Source organism: Nerophis lumbriciformis, linkage group LG27 (assembly GCF_033978685.3).
Source record: "Nerophis lumbriciformis linkage group LG27, RoL_Nlum_v2.1, whole genome shotgun sequence".
Classification (NCBI taxonomy): domain Eukaryota; kingdom Metazoa; phylum Chordata; class Actinopteri; order Syngnathiformes; family Syngnathidae; genus Nerophis; species Nerophis lumbriciformis.
The window spans coordinates 2,452,501-2,476,290 of NC_084574.2; the positions used below are offsets into that span (position 1 = coordinate 2,452,501).

Here is a 23,790-nt window from a genome sequence, read left to right on the forward strand (position 1 = left end):
TTGACCTTTTTTTTTTTACTTACAACTATACCTAATATATAAAGGGGTGGAAAAGTGACTATTACCTGCAGGGCAAATATAGCTAACCAGAAGGCAATAACAATGTAAACAAAAAACAGCTGCTTAAAAGATCTAATACAAATGTCCCTGAAAAATGTAAGGTGGGAGTACTGTAATTACCTAACGTTACATTATTATTTTCCATAACAATTTAGCCCCCTCCACAATATTAACCCGACATTAAAACAGAACTAGCTATTTATTGATTAGCAATTGCCGAATCATGTGACATTAGCTTAATGCTAAAAAGCCAGGTCTACCAACACATTCTGTAACAGACAAATCATTTCATGTTCGGCTCACCTACCTGCTACCTCTGTCTTTTCTCGTTTCTCCTCCTCTTCTTTTCTCTTTTTTCTTCCCTGGGCACCTGACAGTTTTGGCCGTTTTGACATCTTGTGTTGATTTTTTGATGTGGTGACGTCCAAAAAGAGTCATGATACGGGAAGGGAGGGGGCGCACCGTGAGGGGGGAGAGGGAGGGGGTGAGGGGGCGTAATGTTGTAACAAATAATATTTCTATTAAATAGGCTTTACTTTGCATTTTAATTAACGTGGGATTATTTTTTGTATTTAGAAATAATAGTACCAACTTTTTTTTCTTTTCTTTTTTTCTCTCCAACATTTGTGGCACTGGCGTGGCGCCCCCTGATGGACGGCGCCCTTAGCATTTGCCTATACGGCCTATGCCACGGGCCGGCCCTGTATATACATATATATATATATATATGTATATATATATGTATGTATGTAATAAAATATATATATATATATAGCTAGAATTCACTGAAAGTCAAGTATTTCTTATATATATACAGGTAAAAGCCAGTAAATTAGAATATTTTGAAAAACTTGCTTAATTTCAGTAATTGCATTCAAAAGGTGTAACTTGTACATTATATTTATTCATTGCACACAGACTGATGCATTCAAATGTTTATTTCATTTAATTTTGATGATTTGAAGTGGCAACAAATGAAAATCCAAAATTCCGTGTGTCACAAAATTAGAATATTACTTAAGGCTAATACAAAAAAGGGATTTTTAGAAATGTTGGCCAACTGAAAAGTATGAAAATGAAAAATATGAGCATGTACAATACTCAATACTTGGTTGGAGCTCCTTTTGCCTCAATTACTGCGTTAATGTGGCGTGGCATGGAGTCGATGAGTTTCTGGCACTGCTCAGGTGTTATGAGAGCCCAGGTTGCTCTGATAGTGGCCTTCAACTCTTCTGCATTTTTGGGTCTGGCATTCTGCATCTTCCTTTTCACAATACCCCACAGATTTTCTATGGGGCTAAGGTCAGGGGAGTTGGCGGGCCAATTTAGAACAGAAATACCATGGTCCGTAAACCAGGCACGGGTAGATTTTGCGCTGTGTGCAGGCGCCAAGTCCTGTTGGAACTTGAAATCTCCATCTCCATAGAGCAGGTCAGCAGCAGGAAGCATGAAGTGCTCTAAAACTTGCTGGTAGACGGCTGCGTTGACCCTGGATCTCAGGAAACAGAGTGGACCGACACCAGCAGATGACATGGCACCCCAAACCATCACTGATGGTGGAAACTTTACACTAGACTTCAGGCAACGTGGATCCTGTGCCTCTCCTGTCTTCCTCCAGACTCTGGGACCTCGATTTCCAAAGGAAATGCAAAATTTGCATGGTTGGGTGATGGTTTGGGGTGCCATGTCATCTGCTGGTGTCGGTCCACTCTGTTTCCTGAGATCCAGGGTCAACGCAGCCGTCTACCAGCAAGTTTTAGAGCACTTCATGCTTCCTGCTGCTGACCTGCTCTATGGAGATGGAGATTTCAAGTTCCAACAGGACTTGGCGCCTGCACACAGCGCAAAATCTACCCGTGCCTGGTTTACGGACCATGGTATTTCTGTTCTAAATTGGCCCGCCAACTCCCCTGACCTTAGCCCCATAGAAAATCTGTGGGGTATTGTGAAAAGGAAGATGCAGAATGCCAGACCCAAAAACGCAGAAGAGTTGAAGGCCACTATCAGAGCAACCTGGGCTCTCATAACACCTGAGCAGTGCCAGAAACTCATCGACTCCATGCCACGCCGCATTAACGCAGTAATTGAGGCAAAAGGAGCTCCAACCAAGTATTGAGTATTGTACATGCTCATATTTTTCATTTTCATACTTTTCAGTTGGCCAACATTTCTACAAATCCCTTTTTTGTATTAGCCATAAGTAATATTCTAATTTTGTGACACACGGAATTTTGGATTTTCATTTGTTGCCACTTCAAATCATCAAAATTAAATGAAATAAACATTTGAATGCATCAGTCTGTGTGCAATGAATAAATATAATGTACAAGTTACACCTTTTGAATGCAATTACTGAAATAAATCAAGTTTTTCAAAATATTCTAATTTACTGGCTTTTACCTGTATATATGTATATATATATATGTATATATATATGTATATATATATATATGTATATATATATGTATATATATATATGTATATATATATATATGTATATATATATATGTATATATATATATATATATGTATATATATGTATATATATATGTGTATATATATATATATATATATATGTATATATATATATGTATATATATATATATATATATATATATATATATATATATATATATATATATATATATATATATATATATATAGGGACAGCGTGGCGCAGTGGAAGAATGGCCGTGCGCGACCCGAGGGTCCCTGGTTCAATCCCCACCTAGTACCAACCTCGTCATGTCCGTTGTGTCCTTGGCAAGACACTTCACCCTTGCTCCTGATGGGTGCTGGTTAGCGCCTTGCATGGCAGCTCCCTCCATCAGTGTGTGAATGTGTGTGTGAATGGGTAAATGTGGAAGTAGTGTCAAAGCGCTTTGAGTACCTTGAGGGTAGAAAAGCGCTATACAAGTACAATCCATTTATCATTTATTTATTTATATATATATATGTATATATGTGTGTGTATATATATATGATATGTGTGTATATGTTACTCATCAGTTACTCAGTACTTGAGTAGTTTTTTTACAACATACTTTTTACTTTTACTCAAGTAAATATTTGGGTGACTACTCCTTACTTTTACTTGAGTAATAAATCTCTAAAGTAACAGTACTCTTACTTGAGTACAATTTCTGGCTACTTTACCCACCTCTGCCAAAAACATATAACTTTGTCTTGAATTTGAAAAAAAACATTTTATTTTTCACTAAAGAAGGGTTGGGTGAAACTGGTGGGGTTCTGTACCTCCAACAAGGTTAAGAACCACTGGACTATAGTTTCTACTCGATACCGATACTGCCTGTGATATCGACATTAGCGGTGCATGTATCGAGGCCGGTGTTAGGGCGTGGTGCATGACTTGGTAGTTGGTGTGCAGCAACAAGTGTGGTGAGAGGGAGCTGCACCATTCCTCTCCACTGGGGGGGCTGTCACGTCCTGGCGGAGGGAGAGGGAGAGGGAGAGGAAGAGGAAGAGTGAGCAGGACTCTGCTCGCTGCTCCTCCCCTCACTCCTCACTCGCTCTCTGCCTCCACACGCAACACAACCTCCGGCGGCGGAGCTGGTTTTGTCTCTCCGCTTTTCGCCTTTTTTTTTTTGCCACACTCGCGGGGGGATTTAGGCGCACGCCCGCCCGGCCGGTGACGTGCCTCCTCCTCCCCCCCCAGCATGTTGACACCAGAGGCGGCGTCGGATCTAGCTGCCCCCGCAGTTTAGCCACATCTCACCCCGCGTCGCCAAGGACCATCGCCGGCCGCCTTCTCCCACCACCATGGGGTTCTACGGCACTTTGAAGATGATTTTCTACAAAGTGAGTAAAAAAAGACGCGATCCTGCCGCATTGTGTCCCCTCCTCTTGCTCGTTGTATTATTAGTATGAGGGGCAGGTTGTTCGGTCACTGCGGAGGAGGACATAGCGGCGTGCTGCACACCTCCAGGGACAGCCTGGGCCTTTATTACCACATCTACCATCATATTTGACATCATTAACCTTTAATACAACCCCGAACATGTCAAATGGTGTAGCACTAATGCAGAGTTGGGCAAACTAAGGCCCGGGGGCCACATGTGGCCCGTTGAGATTTTCAATCTGGCCCCCCGGACATTCCCAAATAATATCTCTAGAGCAGGGGTGCTCACACTTTTTCTGCAGGCGAGCTACTTTTCAATTGATCAAGTCGTGGGGATCTACCTCATTAGGGCCCGCAATGGCCCATTGCAAAAGGACTCCCAAAGGGAGTCCTTATGCAATGGGACATAAGGACCTATTGTTTTTCGTAGGTTTTATTATTCTTTCTTTCTTTCTTTCTTCTTCCGCCGCCTCTTTGAGCACTAATTTGACCCACTTAACATGCTTCAAAACTCACCATATTTGACCCACACATCAGGACCTGCGAAAATTGCCTTTTTAAAAAAAAAAAAACGAACCTCAAAAATTAAAATTGCGCTCTAGCGCCCCCTATAAAAACAAAAAAAGTAGACTGCCTGTAACTCCCACTAGGAATGTCGGAAAAACATGAAACAAGAACCTTTATGTAGGTCTGACTTAGACCTACATTTTTCAATTGTACATCTTCGGGCTAAAATCAACAGGAAGTTGGTAATTCCCCCTTCAATACAAAAAAGTACTAAAAACAGTCACTTTTGCCTCTTTGAGCTGTAATTTGACCCCCTTAACATGCTTCAAAACTCACCAAACTGAACACACACATTAGGACTGGCTAAAACTGTGATCTAATGAAAAAACCTAACCCCAAATCTAAAAATTGTGCTCTACAGCAATTTTTTAATAAAACGCACAAAAAACTCCTCGGATGAAAAATCTGACAAAACTGCCTGTAACTCCCACTGGGAAGGTCGGAGAGAGATGAAACAAAAACCTCTATGTAGGTCTCACTTAGACCTACATTTCATAAATTGACAACCCCCTGCAAAAATCAACAGGAAGTTTGTTATTCCCCCTTCAAAACTAAATTTTTGTAAAAACCGGTCACCTTTCTTCAAAATCTATTTCCTCTGAGCGCGTTTGTCGTTTCGCCTTCAAACTAACACAGGTGAGAGATTAAACCCTTGTGTATAAATTAACAGAACAGTTTTTTAATACCTGCTCCAGTTTTGATTTTATGACCCTTCAAAGACCCGCTGCGCTGATGCTGCTGCGCTACTGTTTTTTTAAGATGGCTGCTTAAAAGCAGGAAGCACCAGCGTGCCCACACAATGCAGACAAGGTAGGTACACTAGACAAAGGTCTTGGGACACTTCAGACTAAAAGTAGACAAAATTATTGGGACACTTAGGACTAGCACCTGCCAAATACGCGGGCCCGAACAACGCTGCTTGCAGCTTTAATTCATATATGTAATTTATATTATTTATGAAATATATGTTTTTGTTAAGTTCAATCAATCAATCAATGTTTATTTATATAGCCCACAAGCCACAACGACATCCTCGGTACAGAGCCCACATAAGGGCAAGGAAAAACTCACCCCAGTGGGACGTCGATGTGAATGACTATGAGAAACCTTGGAGAGGACCGCATATGTGGGTAACCCCCCCCCCCCCCCCCCCCTTCTAGGGGAGACCGAATGCAATGTATCAGATTGTAGGTTTTTTTTTTTTGGTTTTTTTTTTACCCTTGGCGTTCATATTTGGCTGTTTGTTGCATTTTTTTTGTGTTTCGCTTGATTGTAAAATATGTGGATGGAGAGGTGGTGTGACGTTCATATGTTGTCAATATTCAGTGTTTTATCGTTCATAGTTAATATTGTAAACTAAAGATGTCGATATCATCGGCCGATAAATGCTCCAAAATGCAACATCGGAAACCATCGGCATCTGTCCCCTACCATGGGTATCGTTTTGTTTTTTCTGGGTTTTTTTTTATTAAATCAACACAAAGTTAAAGGTGTTTAATGATAATACAAGCATGTTTAACATATATAGTTAATATTGTTAATAAATTAAATGTGTTTAATGATAATGCAAGCATGTTTAACATATATAGTTAATATTGTTAATAAATTAAAGGTGTTTAAAGATAATGCAAGTATGTTTAATACATATAGTTAATATTGTTAACAAGTTAAAGGTGTTTAATGATAATACAAGTATGTTTAACACATATAGTTAATATTGTTAACAAGTTAAAGGTGTTTAAAGATAATGCAAGCATGTTTAACACATAGTTAATATTGTTAACAAGTTAAAGGTGTTTAATGATTATACAAGCATGTTTAACACATATAGTTAATATTGTTAATAAGTTAAAGGTGTTTAAAGATAATGCAAGCATGTTTAACACATGTAGTTAATATTGTTAACAAGTTAAGGTGTTTAAAGATAATACAGGCATGTTTAACACATATAGATTCCTTTCTTTCATGAAGACAAGAATATAAGTTGGTGTATTACCTGATTCTGATGACTTGCATTGATTGGAATCAGACAGTGGTGATGATAACGTCCGCATTTTCGAATGGAGGAGAAAAAAAGTCCTCCTTTCTGTCCAATACCACATGAAAGTGGTTGGTTTTTGGCATCTTATTTGTCCAGCTTCCGTACTCCTTTGTATACACTTTACAAGAAATACATTGTCGGCAAACTCCGTAGCTTGCTAGCTTGTGCACGCCAGCTTTCTGAGACTCGTGTTTTGTTAGCGCAACTGTGCAGTCGGTCTTTGGAGTTCTGACGACAGGTACGGCGCCAGAGTCTGTTGAAATAAAGTGTTTCTCGCCTTCCAGTCGGTAATTTTAATGAGCTGGCAGTAGCCAGCGTCATCTCAGAAGACCCTCGGGTGCCGTGAATGTCAATCAAGTGACGAAAGTGACGTCATAGTGAAGATTTATGATCGCTCATTTGTAGGACTATTTTTTTAATGCCTGGCTGGTGATCGACTGACACACCCTCCGAGATCGACCGGTAGATCGCGATCGACGTAATGAGCACCCCTGGTCTAGACCTTTACGATGTAAAGTGTAGCTGCCATTATGATGTGCACTCATCTTTTCTAATGACCGGAAGTCTTCAACTATACTAAGTATTTCAATGCTTGGAATCTGTGCTTTTGCATGATATACTAGTTATTATGGTCATCTAATTAGTTGCTATGGTCATTTAATTAGTTACTATGGTCATCTAATTAGTTACTATGGTAATGTAAGCCACAAGGTACCAAGCAGTGTTTCCACAGAGTGTTTCTAGAGCCTGAAATGTGGGTGTCAGGAACAGACGTGGAAGGAGATTTTCACAACAAAGTTCTGCAATATCACTGATACATCAGATTGTAGGTGTTTTTTTTTTTACTCTTCACGTTCATATTTCGCCGTGTTTGTTGCACTTTCGTTTTGTTTCGCTTGATTGTAAATGTAGATCGAGAAGTAAAAGAGGGTCGACGTTCATATGTTGTCAATATTCAGGGTTCTATGCTTCGTAGTTAATATTGTAAATCCCACATTATTGTCATGAACTTTCTGGGTGTCTTGTTCAGTAGAAAATGTAAAATTCCATCCCGTTTTTTAAGGCGGTCTGTCATAACGTTTTTAGCTTTCAATCAGACATTATTGTGAGGTTTTGTATTAGTGTTAGGACCCAAACACACATGCTGTACAGCACATTTTCACAGCTTGTGTGTGTGTGTGTGTGTGCATATTTATATATATATATATATATATATATATATATATATATACACAGGTAAAAGCCAGTAAATTAGAATATTTTGAAAAACTTGATTTATTTCAGTAATTGCATTCAAAAGGTGTAACTTGTACATTATATTTATTCATTGCACACAGACTGATGCATTCAAATGTTTATTTCATTTAATTTTGATGATTTGAAGTGGCAACAAATGAAAATCCAAAATTCCGTGTGTCACAAAATTAGAATATTGTGTAAGGGTTACATTTTGAAGACACCTGGTGCCACAAACTAATCAGCTGATTAACTCAAAACACCTGCAAAGGGCTTTAAATGGTCTCTCAGTCCAGTTCTGAAGCCTACACAAACATGGGGAAGACTTCAGATTTGACAGCTGTTCAAAAGGCAACCATCGACACATTGCACAAGGAGGGAAAGACACAAAAGGTTATTGCTGAAGAGGCTGGCTGTTCTCAGAGCTCTGTGTCCAAACACATTAATGGAGAGGCAAAGGGAAGGAAAAACTGTGGTCAGAAAAAGTGTACAAGCGATAGGGATCACCGCGCCCTGGTCAAGATTGTGAAAAAAAAACCATTCAAAAATGTGGGGGAGATTCAGAAGGAGTGGACAGCTGCTGGAGTCAGTGCTTCAAGATCCACCACCAAGAGACGCTTGAAAGACATGGGTTTCAACTGCCGCATACCTCGTGTCAAGCCACTGTTGACCAAGAAACAGCGCGAAAAGCGTCTCACCTGGGCTAAGGAAAAAAAGAGCTGGACTGCTGCTTAGTGGTCCAAAGTCATGTTTTCTGACGAAAGCAAATTTTGCATTTCCTTTGGAAATCGAGGTCCCAGAGTCTGGAGGAAGACAGGAGAGGCACAGGATCCACGTTGCCTGAAGTCTAGTGTAAAGTTTCCACCATCAGTGATGGTTTGGGGTGCCATGTCATCTGCTGGTGTCGGTCCACTCTGTTTCCTGAGATCCAGGGTCAACGCAGCCGTCTACCAGCAAGTTTTAGAGCACTTCATGCTTCCTGCTGCTGACCTGCTCTATGGAGATGGAGATTTCAAGTTCCAACAGGACTTGGCGCCTGCACACAGCGCAAAATCTACCCGTGCCTGGTTTACGGACCATGGTATTTCTGTTCTAAATTGGCCCGCCAACTCCCCTGACCTTAGCCCCATAGAAAATCTGTGGGGTATTGTGAAAAGGAAGATGCAGAATGCCAGACCCAAAAACGCAGAAGAGTTGAAGGCCACTATCAGAGCAACCTGGGCTCTCATAACACCTGAGCAGTGCCAGAAACTCATCGACTCCATGCCACGCCGCATTAACGCAGTAATTGAGGCAAAAGGAGCTCCAACCAAGTATTGAGTATTGTACATGCTCATATTTTTCATTTTCATACTTTTCAGTTGGCCAACATTTCTAAAAATCCCTTTTTTGTATTAGCCTTAAGTAATATTCTAATTTTGTGACACACGGAATTTTGGATTTTCATTTGTTGCCACTTCAAATCATCAAAATTAAATGAAATAAACATTTGAATGCATCAGTCTGTGTGCAATGAATAAATATAATGTACAAGTTACACCTTTTGAATGCAATTACTGAAATAAATCAAGTTTTTCAAAATATTCTAATTTACTGGCTTTTACCTGTGTATACGGCGTGGCGCAGTGGAAGAATGGCCGTGCGCGACCCGAGGGTCCCTGGTTCAATCCCCACCTAGTACCAACCTCGTCATGTCCGTTGTGTCCTGAGCAAGACACTTCACCCTTGCTCCTGATGGGTGCTGGTTAGCGCCTTGCATGGCAGCTCCCTCCATCAGTGTGTGAATGTGTGTGTGAATGGGTAAATGTGGAAGTAGTGTCAAAGCGCTTTGAGTACCTTGAAGGTAGAAAAGCGCTATACAAGTACAACCCATTTATTTATTTATATATATTAGTGTTAGGACCCAAACACACGTGCGTGCGTGCGTGCATATTTATTAGTATATATATATATATATATATATATATATATATATATATATATATGTATATATATTAGTGTTAGGACCCAAACACACGTGCGTGCGTGCGTGCGTGCGTGCGTATGTATATATATTAGTGTTAGGACCCAAACACACATGCTGTACAGCACATTTTCACAGCTTGTGTGCGTGCGTGCGTGCATATTTATTAGTATATATATATATATATATATATATATATATATATATATATATGTATATATATTAGTGTTAGGACCCAAACACACGTGCGTGCGTGCGTGCGTATGTATATATATTAGTGTTAGGACCCAAACACACATGCTGTACAGCACATTTTCACAGCTTGTGTGCGTGCGTGCGTGCGTGCATATTTATTAGTGTATATATATATATATATATATGTATATATATTAGTGTTAGGACCCAAACACACATGCTGTACAGCACATTTTCACAGCTTGTGTGCGTGCGTGCGTGCGTGCGTGTGTGCGTGCGTGCGTGCATATTTATTAGTATATATATATATATATATATATATATATATATATATATATATATATATATATTAGTGTTAGGACCCAAACACACATGCTGTACAGCACATTTTCACAGCTTGTGTGTGTGTGTGTGTGTGTGTGTGTGTGTGTGTGTGTGTGTGTGTGTGTGTGTGTGTGTGTGTGTGTGTGTGTGTGTGTGTGTGTGTGTGTGTGTGTGTGTGTGTGTGTGTGTGTGTGTGTGCGCGTGTGCGCGTGCGTGCGCATATTTATATATATATATATATATATATATATATATATATATATATACATAGATAGATAGATATACCGACCCCAGACACGTTTTTTTCTCTAAATGTGGCCCCCCAGTCAAAATAAATGCCCAGGCCTGCACTAATGCATTCATAGATAGTCCCCAAAACTCCATCCATCCATCCATTTTTTTTACCGCTTGTCCATTGGGCTTGAAATTGTCTGCAGAGCTGCTTGTCTTGCATGTTGCCTGTTGGACTCTCCCACCTCCTTCACCCCCTCTGGGACATTTTGCATTTGCCACCAATAATGGGTCACTGTGTCAGCCCGCGTGAGGTAGGACATCCTTCATGGCAGCCGTGGAACATGAACATGAAGGCAAGCGCAGTAATATGTGGACTTGGCAGCGCTGCAGATCATCCATTTTTGAAAATGAAACTAAATGGTAGAACATAGTACATGACTGCATGTGGGCGGTTTAAAGCGTGATGTCGCCGCTGCCTGTCCAGACCGATCATGCGTGAGCGATGGCTGTCTTTTAAAAATATCAACTTTTTCCGCCAGCATCCGTCCGTCCGTCCATCTGTCGTGCGTTGAGGCGCCAGATAGGCAATGAAAAGAAGACTGCGGCGGAAACACTCATTAGTCCATTTACAAACATTCTTCTTTCCCAGGCTTCACACACACACACAAGAAGAGGCTTGTTATATATTTTTTCTTCAACGCCTCTTATTTTCTTTGATGTTCCCTTACACACACACACACACACACACACACACACACACACACTCTCTCTCTCTCTCTCCTCTCCCCGCCGAACACGCCTTTTCTCTCTGACGCTTCAATACAAACCATACACACACACACATATACAGTACACACACCCTTTGGAACTGCCATTGCTGTGAGATCACCACTTGAAGAACAAGGCGCTCAGTTTGTGGAGCCTGATCTCCACCACAAACACAAATACCCTCTAACCCCTACACACACACACTGAGACGTGTTAAAGAAACATGCCTCCTTTCTTTGGAGGACATTCAGGCTACATCTGTCGGCGTTTTCGTACACGGAGTCTCTTTCTCCCTCCGGTTTGTAAGTTGCGGATTATAAACGAGCACAATAAGGTTTGCCGTATGGAAAAGTGTGCTGATTGTCAAACTGTGATGTGGATGGCACTGGTGGTAAGCAAGCTATCAGTGAACATCTGTGATTTAAAATCAAATGTTAGGCAGTAATTGCACACATAAAAATGTACTGACCAAATGTTGGCATTTTCTCAAATGCTGATAGCCAACACAAATTGAAGCAAGAGCAATATGCTTCGTCGAAGCGAAACCTTGATAGTAAGCAGTGCATAGCAAAGTAGTCTTGGGTTGGTACTAGGTTACTACTAGGGGTGTGGGGGAAAATCGATGAATCGCGATTCTCACGTGCGATTCAGAATCGATTCTCATTTTAAAAAAAATCATATTTATTTACTCTCGGCAGGGTCCTTGAGGGTGCATGGGAGTTTGCCCAACCAGTCTACATGTGCTTTGTGGACTTGGAGAAGGCATTCGACCGTGTACCCCGGGAAGTCCTGTGGGGAGTGCTCAGAGAGTATGGGGTAACGGACTGTCTTATTGTGGCGGTTCGCTCCCTGTATGATCAGTGTCAGAGCTTGGTCCGCATTGCCGGCAGTAAGTCGGACACGTTTCCAGTGAGGGTTGGACTCCGCCAGGGCTGCCCTTTGTCACCGATTCTGTTCATAACCTTTATGGACAGAATTTCTAGGCGCAGTCAGGGCGTTGAGGGTATCTGGTTTGGTGGCTGCAGGATTAGGTCTCTGCTTTTTGCAGATGATGTGGTCCTGATGGCTTCATCTGGCCAAGATCTTCAGCTCTCACTGGATCGGTTCGCAGCCGAGTGTGAAGCGACTGGGATGAGAATCAGCACCTCCAAATCCGAGTCCATGGTTCTCGCCCGGAAAAGGGTGGAGTGCCATCTCCGGGTTGGGGAGGAGATCTTGCCCCAAGTGGAGGAGTTCAAGTACCTCGGAGTCTTGTTCACGAGTGAGGGAAGAGTGGATCGTGAGATCGACAGGCGGATCGGTGCGGCGTCTTCAGTAATGCGGACGCTGTATCGATCCGTTGTGGTGAAGAAGGAGCTGAGCCAGAAGGCAAAGCTCTCGATTTACCGGTCGATCTACGTTCCCATCCTCACCTATGGTCATGAGCTTTGGGTCATGACCGAAAGGACAAGATCACGGGTACAAGCGGCCGAAATGAGTTTCCTCCGCCGGGTGGCGGGGCTCTCCCTTAGAGATAGGGTGAGAAGCTCTGCCATCCGGGGGGAGCTCAAAGTAAAGCCGCTGCTCCTCCACATCGAGAGGAGCCAGATGAGGTGGTTCGGGCATCTGGTCAGGATGCCACCCGAACGCCTCCCTCGGGAGGTGTTTCGGGCACGTCCGACCGGTAGGAGGCCACGGGGAAGACCCAGGACACGTTGGGAAGACTGTCTCCCGGCTGGCCTGGGAACGCCTCGGGATCCACCGGGAGGAGCTGGACGAAGTGGCTGGGGAGAGGGAAGTCTGGGCTTCCCTGCTTAGGCTGCTGCCCCCGCGACCCGACCTCGGATAAGCGGAAGAAGATGGATGGATGGATGGCATATTTATTTATTTTTTTTTTTTTTTTGGAATGAATCAATCCAACAAAACAATACACAGCAATACCATAACAATGCAATCCAATTCCAAAAGCAAAGCCGACCCAGCAACACTCAGAACTGCAATAAACAGAGCAATTGAGAGGAGACACAGAACAAAGCAAAAGTAGTGAAACAAAAATGAATATTATCAACAACAGTATCAATATTAGTTACAATTTCAACATAGCAGTGATTAAAAATCCCTCATTGACATTATCATTAGACATTTATAAAAATAAAGTAGTGTCACAGTGGCTTACACTTGCATCACATCTTTTTTCATTTCATTTCATTTCAAGTTTATTCACAATACCATATAACAAATACAATAGTAGTGAAATATCATCATTTAAAGATGTTGGTACGTGAAAGGGTCCCCCAAATAAGCTAGAAGAAGCTTTTGACAGGGGGTCCAGAGGATAGTATATACATGAAATGATGGAACATGGTAGCAAGTACAACAACAAAAAACAAAACAAAAAACAACGCTATATGATTAACACAAGATAATAGTACTAAAGCAAGCATACACATACATACATACATTCATTCATTCAACCATGCAAAACCCAACACTAGTCTACCCCACATGAGGCATTAAATATATGTGGTTAATAGATAAGTTTTTAATTTATTTTTGAAGTTGGAGAATGGATACAGCATCTTGAGGCTCTCATTAAGCCGGTTCCAAATCTTTGGAACCGGCATCTCATAAGCTTGACAACACACTGTGTCCAATATTTTCACAAAGATAAAATAAGTCATATTTTTGCTTCATTTAATAGTTCAAACAAATGTACATTATTGCAATCAGTTGATAAAACATTGTCCTTTACAATTATAAAAGCTTTTTACTCTGCTTGCATGTCAGCAGACTGGGGTAGATCCTGCTGAAATCCTATGTATTGAATGAATAGACAATCCCTTTGAATCGGGGAAAAATCGTTTTTGAATCGAGAATCGTGTTGAATTGAAAAAAAAATCGATTTTGAATCGATATCGAATCGAATCGTGGGACACCCAAAGATTCACAGCCCTCGTAACTACCGTATTTTTCGGACTATAAGTGGCAGTTTTTTTCATAGTTTGGCCGGGGGTGCGACTTATACTCAGGAGCGACTTATGTGTGAAATGATGAACACATTATAATATTATTGATCTCATTGACGTAAGAGACTAGACGTATAAGATTTCATGGGATTTAGCGATTAGGAGTGACAGATTGGCTGGTGCTGGCTGTCTGGGGTTATTGCGGCTGCTGTTTCTGCTGCCGTTTGTTTGTGGTGTGGGCGCCCGTGGCTGCTGGGTCTGGTGCAGGGGTGTGGCTGATGTTGTGACTGGTGGCAGCGCGCGCGCGTGATGGCTGTCGGGGCTGACGAACTGTGTATATGTATGTATATGTGTGTGTATGTATGTATGTTTATATATGTGTATGTGTACATATGTGTATGTATATGTATATATGTGTATGTGTGGGTATGTATACGTGTATGTGTGTATGTGTATGTGTATGTGTATGTGTATGTGTGTATGTATGTATGTATGTATATTTCTGGGGGTACGCTCTGGGCCTGCCTGTCAGACGGGGGTCGACGCCTCAGGCTACTGCATCCGAACTGCGTGTCTGGAGCTCCTGGGTCCCGCTGTCCATCCCTTCCGGGTGCCCGTCTTGGTTGGGGCCTGTTGGGCCTAGTCCCTGCGTCTATTGTGGTAGCTTGGTGCTGCAAGGTATTCCGAGGTGCTGCGAGTCGGCCAGTTGCTGGGGTAGTGACCTTGTTTGTCAGCATGTCTGTGATCTTCTTTTAATTCCTTTTTTTTTTAATTAATTAATTTATTTATTTATTTATTTATTTATTTTTAAAATATATTTTATTAATATTATTTTTTAATTTTCCCCCTCCCTCAGGGGGGGGGCTCGGCGGGGCGGTTGCTGGTTGTTCCATCTCCATCGTTGGGGTCCCTGCGGGTGGGGTGGGTGGTTCCCGTGGCCCTGTGCCTGGGTGGTCCTGCGGCGGCCGGTTTGGGTGGGGTGGCCGGGGGCTGGCCTCGCCGCGCTCTCCGGGGGTGGGGGGTGGGCTCGTGGGGGCCCGGTTGCCGGTGGGGCGGGGGCGGTCTTCCCGTCCGGTTGCGGGGAGTCTCTGGGTCCTTCGGGCGGGGCGTCTCGCCTTTCTGCCCGTGTGGGGTGTGGTCTCTCGCTGGCTTGGGGTCTGGCTGTCCCCTGCTTTTCTCGTGCCCTGTCCTCCGCCGGGTGCGTCTGTCTGCGGCCTGCTGCTGGCCCTTGTGGGCGGTACGGTGGGTCGCGCTCTGGGGTTCCTGTCGCTGGCCGGCTTGGCTGCGTGGGGGCGGTGGTCCCTGGTTCCCTGGGCACCACGCCTCCTGTTTGTGGGTTGGGCTCTCGGGGGTGATGGGGCCGTGCTCTGGCTCCCACGCACTCTGGGAGTCGAATGTATTGTACATGCAAATTCACGTATGCTCACATACGTACATAGGTACCTACGCTCCCACATACATACACAAATACAGTACATATTTACCTACCTAATGTTCGTACATCCACACGCACATTCAATATACAAACATACACATACACATACTGTACATATACATTCACTGTACAAACACATATACACATTCTGTACATATACATTCATTGTACAAACACATATACACATTCTGTACATATACAAGTACATATGCATACTTACACTCATGCACATAATCACGTTTCATCAAACATATATTAACGTTGTTGCCCTAGGGTAAACTGGGTGTAACACATGGCACACTGACAAAGCTTAACCTATTGTGACTATAACAATCTACAAGGTTAATGTAGGTTGCTTCTCTTTCTCCCCCTCCATTTTTCTGCATTCTTTCGTATCTCAAGTTATCATTACGTATATGTATTGTTGCATTTAAACAACTGTATTGTTGATAATAAAGGTAAATTATTGGTATTGTTCATTATCAATAGCGCTATTTCTATTGGTATTTGTATTGATCCATTTGTAGTGTAATAATGCTCATTGTCATTTCTGTATTATTTTTTATTTTTCGCTAACTGCTTATTTGCTATTACTTTTACCATCATATTTGTACATGTCATATTTGCTGATGTTGCTCTATTGTTGTTGTTGTTGTTGTTTGCTGTTGTTGTTTTTGTCTCTCTGTCTAATCCCCCTCTTGTCCCCACAATTTCCCCCTCTGTCTTCTTTTTTTTTTCTCTTTCTATCCCCTCCTGCTCCGGCCCGGCTGCACTAAATGATAATATAAATACATTTAATAAAGTCAAATACAAATAAGGCAACAAGAGAAGTATCCTACACTTCTCTTTTGTAAAGTAAATCTGAACAGCCGACATGGGCATCTACATCAACTATATGATTTGCCTGAGAAGCTGGACAGGACATTAAAAAAAAAAAAAAAAAAAAAAAAAAAAAAAAGGAGTGACAGATTGTTTGGTAAACGTATAGCATGTTCTATATGTTATAGTTATTTGAATGACTCTTACCATAATATGTTACGTTAACATACCAGTTGCTTATTTATGCCTCATATAACGTACACTTATTCAGCCTGTTGTTCACTATTCTTCATTTATTTTAAATTGCCTTTCAAATGTCTATTCTTGCTGTTGGCTTTTATCAAATACATTTCCCCCCAAAAATGCGACTTATACTCCAGTGTAGGGATGTCCCGATCCGATATTTGGATCGGATCGGCTGCCGATATTTGCCAAAAATTGCGTATCGGCAAGGCATGGGAAAATGCCGATCCAGATCCAGTTTAAAAAAAACTACGATCCGTGTTTTCCAACGCACCTATTTAAATAATACATTCCACTTTTCTGCTGCTCCGTAATTTCCGTTCCGCATTTTCCAGCACACCTTCAACACATCCACATGTCTGTGAATTCTCACGCAGTTGCTTTTAGCTGCTGGCATTACACGACAGGCTCTTCTCACTCTTTCCTGTGTCTCCCTCTCACAGACAGCAAGTGCACCTTCTTGCACACGTCACATACTGTCACGACATACGTCGCATACTGTCACGTCATACGTCACATACGTATACGTCCTCCCCGAGCAGAGAGGTAGCAGCATGGCTAACGTTAGCTGTGATGCTAGCGCAGCCGTGCGAGCAACGCTCCCTCTAAGGTGCTCGCCTGTGCAATTGCGCACTGTTTAAGCGTCCTCTGCGCATAGCAAATCTATGCCACGCACAAAATCAAATAAAAAAATAAGCGCATAACAATTTTCGACACACGGACACGACAGAGAAAACAGTTTTCGTCATCATTGTTCAAATATTATAACGTCTGTCAAGACGCTTATCTCCATTCGGTGCCACACGTCCACACCATCAAAATGCCGAAGCAAAAATTTCCACATCAACACCGTATAAAAAATTAGTGATTTTTTTAGTTGTGATTTCCTTCTCTGCATGAAATTATTGGACCCTAATCCAATAGGGTCAATATGATGTCATCCAGGGGTGGCCACACTTTTTCTGCAGGTGAGCTACTTTTCAATGTACCAAGTGGAGGGGATCTACCTCATTCATATATATCATTTATATTGATTGATTTATGAAAGAGAGGTTAACGAGTTAAAGGTGTTTCATGATAATACAAGCATGTTTCTTTCATGAAGACAAGAATATAAGTTGTTATGATTGTGATGACTTGCATTGATTGGAATCAGACAGTAGTGATGATAACCTCCACATTTTACAATGGAGGAGAAAAAAAAGTCCTCCTTTCTGTCCAATACCACATGAAAGTGCTTGTTTTTTGTTTGTCCAGCTTCCATACTCCTTTTTATGCACGTTACAAGAAATACATTGGCGGCAAACTCCCTTGCTTGCAATCTTGTGCATGCCAGTTTTCTGAGACTCTTATTTTGTTAGCGCAGGCAGAATGAAGCAGGGCTTTTATTGTGAAGACAGGAACTGGGCTGTCGGTCTTAAGAGTTTTGACAGCAGGTACGGCGCGAAAGTCTTTTGAAATAAAAAGTGTTTCTCGCCTTCCTGTCGGTCATTTTTTCTTAACCTCTTAAGGCCCAAGCTGTTTGTTTACATGCCTTTTTTATTTCTCTTTACTGGACCCTAATTACAATAAAAACCAATAATCATCTTTTGATATGATGTACTTAGTCCATAAGTACACAAACGTGTACTTCATGTTTAGTGACATGCTAATTCTTATTTTTACCCTTTTTTTCCTCCGAATTCCATTGTATGTTATACTCTTCTGACACCACCAGATGGCAGTATAAGTGTCCACATAAGTGGCCATAAGACCCCAATTCAGTAGTGTACACAATTTTGGAAATAAGCGCTAAAAGGTGCTGTCCACGCATGTGGCCACTAAGCCTTTAGAGGTTTTTAATAATGATGTGGCAGCAGCCAGCGTCATCTCACAAGATGTCAATCAAGTGACCAAAGTCACGTCTTGGTGGAGATTAATGATTGATCATTTTTAGGTCTATTTTTTTAATGCCTGGCTGGTGATGGACTGACACACCCTCCACCATCCACCGCTAGCTCGCCATCCACGTCATGGCCACCTCTGGTGTAATTGTATCATTTGCATCATTGGAGATTATGCATATATTTTCTTTAAAAAGGTTAAATAAAAACGTTATATATAGATTTAGGAAGACGTCTGTGCTTTTAGTAATTAGTATTAACTAGGGGTGTAACGGTACACAAAAATGTCGGTTCGGTACGTACCTCGGTTTAGAGGTCACGGTTCGGTTCATTTTCGGTACAGTAAGAAAACAACAAAATATAAATTTTTGGGTTATTTATTTACCAAATTTGCAAAATCTTCCACCAAAAATATTTTTCTTAGTGTAATATTTGATGTGAAGTAATGGGAACCTTGGATAGGTCAATAATTCATAATAACATTGATTTTGATTCAATATTATGTTTTGAGCAATGACAGTTTGAAAGAAAAAAAAACAGCTTTGTTTTATTAGTCAACATTGCAACTTTTTCTAAATGACATTTAACCTTTAAGCTTTTTTATTTCACTTTTGTTATGTTTTTGTTTATTTTAATAGTATTTTTAGAATGTGCCGTGGGCCTTTAAAACATTAGCTGTGGGCCGCAAATGGCCTCCGGGGCACACTTTTGACACCCCTGCTATAGATAATAAAAAATTAAATGTGATAAATCTATGGATAAAAAGCAGAGCCTGGCGACGCATGCGCGTTTATCATAACTCTCTCTCTCTCTCTCTCTCTCTCTGTCTCTGCCCCTCCCTCACAATTTGTTTTGTTTTTAACCCCTTCTTAACCCTGAACGTACATTGAAAATACACGCAACCCTAACTCAAAATGCCGGACATTTGAGGCATTTAAGAAACTCGGCCTTGACAGCTCCGCAAAAGAGGACATGTCCGCTGAAAAGAGGACGTATGGTCAGTCTATCCTAGCCCGTTAGCTGCTAGCATGCCGTGTGTTGTGCCTCGGTGTGCAATGTTTATACAACGTGCGTTACGCTACTTAATATGTCCGTGTGGAAACTCCTTCGGTACACCTCCGAACCGAACCGGAACCCCCGTACCGAAACGGTTCAATACAAATACACGTACCGTTACACCCCTAGTATTTACATATATTTTCTTATAATATAATTTTGCTCTATTTCTGTACAATGTTACACAGGCTGGATTTTGTTGGGAATTGTTCAAGTTTCTAGAGACAACTCCTATCCTGTTCGTGACTTTTTCTTTATTTAAAAACAAACCTCTTGCAACAAATTTTTCTGGTGTTATTGGGGACTGTACTGGTGTTTACTTCTGTCGTGCCATGTCCCCACAGAGCAATGTCACACTTGTTTAGCACAGCTGCACTTTCTTTCTTTAATATCTGCACACTGCACATTTGAGGGTTGACTGGGTATATGTGGTATATATCAGCGTACGTCCACTTGCAGACATGCTTCCTCCAATCCCGTGCTTATTGCTTACATCCTGTTTCCACGGTGCTGTTTCGCTGGTCAAAGTGTCTTTTATGCGGCCACATTTTTGGTGCATCGTTAGTCAATAGCGTGCAAATAATTGGCTACATATCCATTCGTACAATACTGTATATTACTTAAATGTACTGTCACGTTAGAAAAAAACGTAATTTTTAGGGCGTGGTGGTGTTTATTTTTGCATGTCCAATTACATGTAGGGGAAACCCTCACCTTGATCTGTTCTGGAGATCTTAAATTGTGAGTTAATGACCAGGAATGATCCCAGGAGGTGCACGTTTGTTTGTATCGCAGGGATTTACGTTGCCAATTCAGACTTAAAATCCTCGTAGTTGTGTTGCCACTTTGCAGTTTGGCATCAAACCTAATTACCGTATTTTCCTAACGATAGAGCGCGCCGGTATCATACTTGCCAACCTTGAGACCTCCGATTTCAGGGGGTGGGGGGCGTGGTCGGTGGTGGGGCGGGGGGTGTGGTTAAGATATATATATATATAAGAAATACTTTACTTTCAGTGAATTCTAGCTATATATATATATATATATATATTTATTTTATTACATATATGTATATATATATATATATATATATATATAAATAAAAGAACTGCTTGATTTTCAGTGTTCATTTATTTACACATATACACACACATAACACTCATCTACTCATTGTTGAGTTAAGGGTTGAATTGTCCATCCTTGTTCTATTCTCTGTCACTATTTCAGAACACACACATTATACAAATATACATTATGAAATCAATAAGGAAACAGGAGCTCTAATTTGGGAGTCTGAATTAGGATCAGAAGTTCCTATATAAACATTGCGCACTCACGTCGCCTTTTTGTATTGATTACTGCAGCTGTGCACTGGATTCATTCACAAATACAAACTACAACTCACAAACACTTTAGAGTTAGGCTCCACCATCAGAATGTGTACTTAAACTTATAAAGATCACATGGATATTGTTCAGTGAGTTGATTCACCAAAACTAACCTGTTATACAGGAGGAAAAAGCACACAGGACGTTTCAATTGTTCACAGACTGGTCGCTCTCATCAGAATGAGGCATTTAAGAAACTCCGCCCTGACAGCTCCGCAAAAGAGGACATGTCCGGTGAAAAGAGGACGTATGGTCAGTCTATCCTAGCCCGTTAGCTGCTAGCATGCCGTGTGTTGTGCCTTGGTGTGCATTGTTTACACAACGTGCGTTACGCTACTTAATATGTCCGTGTGGAAACTCGTTCGGTATACCTCCGAACCGAACCAGAACCCCCGTACCGAAACGGTTCAATACAAATACACGTACCGTTACACCCCTACTAATGATAGAAAAGCGCTATATAAAATCTAGTCCATTGTTATTATTTTTATGTTCGGATGTACATTGTGGATGCCGTCTTTGCTCTGCAGTAAGTCTTTGCTGTCGTCCAGCATTCTGCTTTTGTTTACTTTGTAGCCAGTTCAGTTTGTTTTGTTCTGCATAGCCTTCCCTAAGCTTCAATGCCTTTTCTTAGGGGCACTTACCTTTTGTTTATTTTTAGTTTAAGCATTAGATACCTTTTTACCTGCACGCTGCCTCTCGCTGTTTCTGACACCTACAAAGCAATTAGCTACTGTTGCGTTTTGGACCAGTTGTTCCTCCCAGGGAATTCAAGTCACAATTCGCTCCCAAGTTCTTTCCGACACTTAAAGCTGAGTTGAAAAACCACCAGAGACAGAATAGGTATTTTGTTGTATATTCTCAAAGCTTTGCCAATATACATTTTGATTGAGACCAGTCTAACCCTAGAACCTTCTATCGCGCACACCCAAAATGGTCTGTCTTCCCGATCCCACCACCCTCTCTCTCGTCCCATCTCTGTAGACAAAACAAAATGCTAGTCTAAACACATTCCAAAGAACTCAAGGTTTACACACATAGTATACTTGCTGACAGAGCATCAAGAGAATAAATGGAAAACACGAGCTGTGTTCAAATATGACTAAGAAATGAAAGAAGTACAACTTAAATTCAGATATACCGTATTTTCCGCACCATAAGGCGCCCTGGGTTATAAGCCGCGCCTTCAATGAACGGCATATTTCAAAACTTTGTCCACCTATAAGCCGCCCCGTGTTATAAGCCGCATCTAACTGCGCTAAAGGAATGTCAAAAAAACAGTCAGATAGGTCAGTCAAACTTTAATAATATATTAAAAACCAGCGTGATGTGGGCGCGCATGGAGTCGTATATCAACATGGACGGAGCTGCGTGAAAAAAGCCACCCGGCCTCTTCGCGTAAACTTACCTTAACCACTCGCTCATCTTTTCTTCATCCATCCATCCCTTCGAGTTAGCTTTTATGATGACGCCGGCTGGAAAGGTCTCTTTTGGCAAGGTCTTCCTTTTGAATATCACCATGGGTGGAAGTTTCTGGCCATTAGCATGGCAAGCTAGAACCACAGTGAAGGATGACTTCTCATTCCCTGTGGTGCGAATATTCACCGTACGTGCTCCCGTTGTATCCACAGTGCGGTTCACAGGAATATCAAAAGTCAGTGGAACCTCGTCCATGTTGATAATGTTCTCTGGCCGGATCTTTTTTTCAGCTATCTTGTTTTTACAATATGCACGGAAAGTAGCCAGCTTTTCTTGAAAGTCTTTAGGCAGTTGCTGTGAAATAGTAGTCCGTGTGCGGATGGAGAGATTGCGTCTTTTCATGAACCGGATCCCTGTCGCTTAGTAGGAGCCATTTTGTGGTCTTTACAGATGTAAACACACAAAGGAAATGAAACGTAATATCCGCGCGCTTTTTCTTCTTCTACGCGGGCGGGTGGTTGCTTACAGTAGAAGAAGAAGCGCTTCCTGTTCTATGGGGGCGGGTGCTTACCTTGGCGGTTGCTTGCGTAGAAGAAGAAGCACTTCCTCTTCTACGGGGAAAAAAGATGGCGGCTGTTTACCGTAGTTGCGAGACCTAAACTTTATGAAAATGAATCTTAATATTAATCCATATATAAAGCGGACCGGGTTAAAAGCTGCACTGTCAGCTTTTGAGTAAATTTGTGGTTTTTAGGTGCGGCTAATAGTGCGGAAAATACGGTATGTAAATATCTGCCTCCAACACTACCTGCTGCCACCTACTGATATGGAAGAGTATTACACGGTTACTCTGCCGAGCTCTAGACAGCACCGACACTCAACAACAACAAATCATTTGCAGACTATAATTACTGCTTTGCAAAAAATATTTTTAACCCAAATAGGTGAATTTCGATCATCTCCCACGGCACACCAGTGGTTGAAAAAGCCTGATCTGGAGGATGCACTAAAGCACCCTTAAAGTCCAATGAATAAGTCTTAAAGCGTCCCTCTCAAAGTGTACTGTCACATCCAAACAGGAGGGGGAAAATGGGCAATTGTGCCGTAGATCACAGACTTAATGTCCTGGCGGGCGGGCGGGCATTAGCGTGCTAGTCATGTACGCCTGCTTCTTCTTCTTCTTCTTCTTCTGTCAGGCGCTTTAGTGCATTGATTGTGTAGTCTTGAGGTGGCAAGCCTGTTCTTGAGACAGAAAAGAAGGCTGATTCTACACGGTATTCTAAGAGGGATAGGGTTCTAATTCAAACCTTAAATGGACAGCGCCTGCTGGGAGAAGTGACTAAAACATGTTATCC

General features: G+C 41.7%; 1 protein-coding gene across 5 annotated transcripts in view; it reads left to right on the plus strand.

The window, feature by feature from the left end:
* Positions 1-23,790, plus strand: part of fbxw7 (F-box and WD repeat domain containing 7) — a 346,930-nt gene that overhangs the window by 217,605 nt on the left and 105,535 nt on the right. Inside the window, exon 1 of one of the 5 annotated variants that reach the window (XM_061923039.2) lies at positions 3,520-3,879. The exons of the other annotated variants lie outside the window; for them this stretch is intronic. Within the exon in view, the coding sequence (XP_061779023.1) occupies positions 3,841-3,879 (39 nt within the window). The 5' untranslated portion in view covers positions 3,520-3,840. Of the gene's footprint in view, positions 1-3,519; positions 3,880-23,790 lie in introns of those variants that run through there. 5 annotated transcript variants of the gene reach the window in all.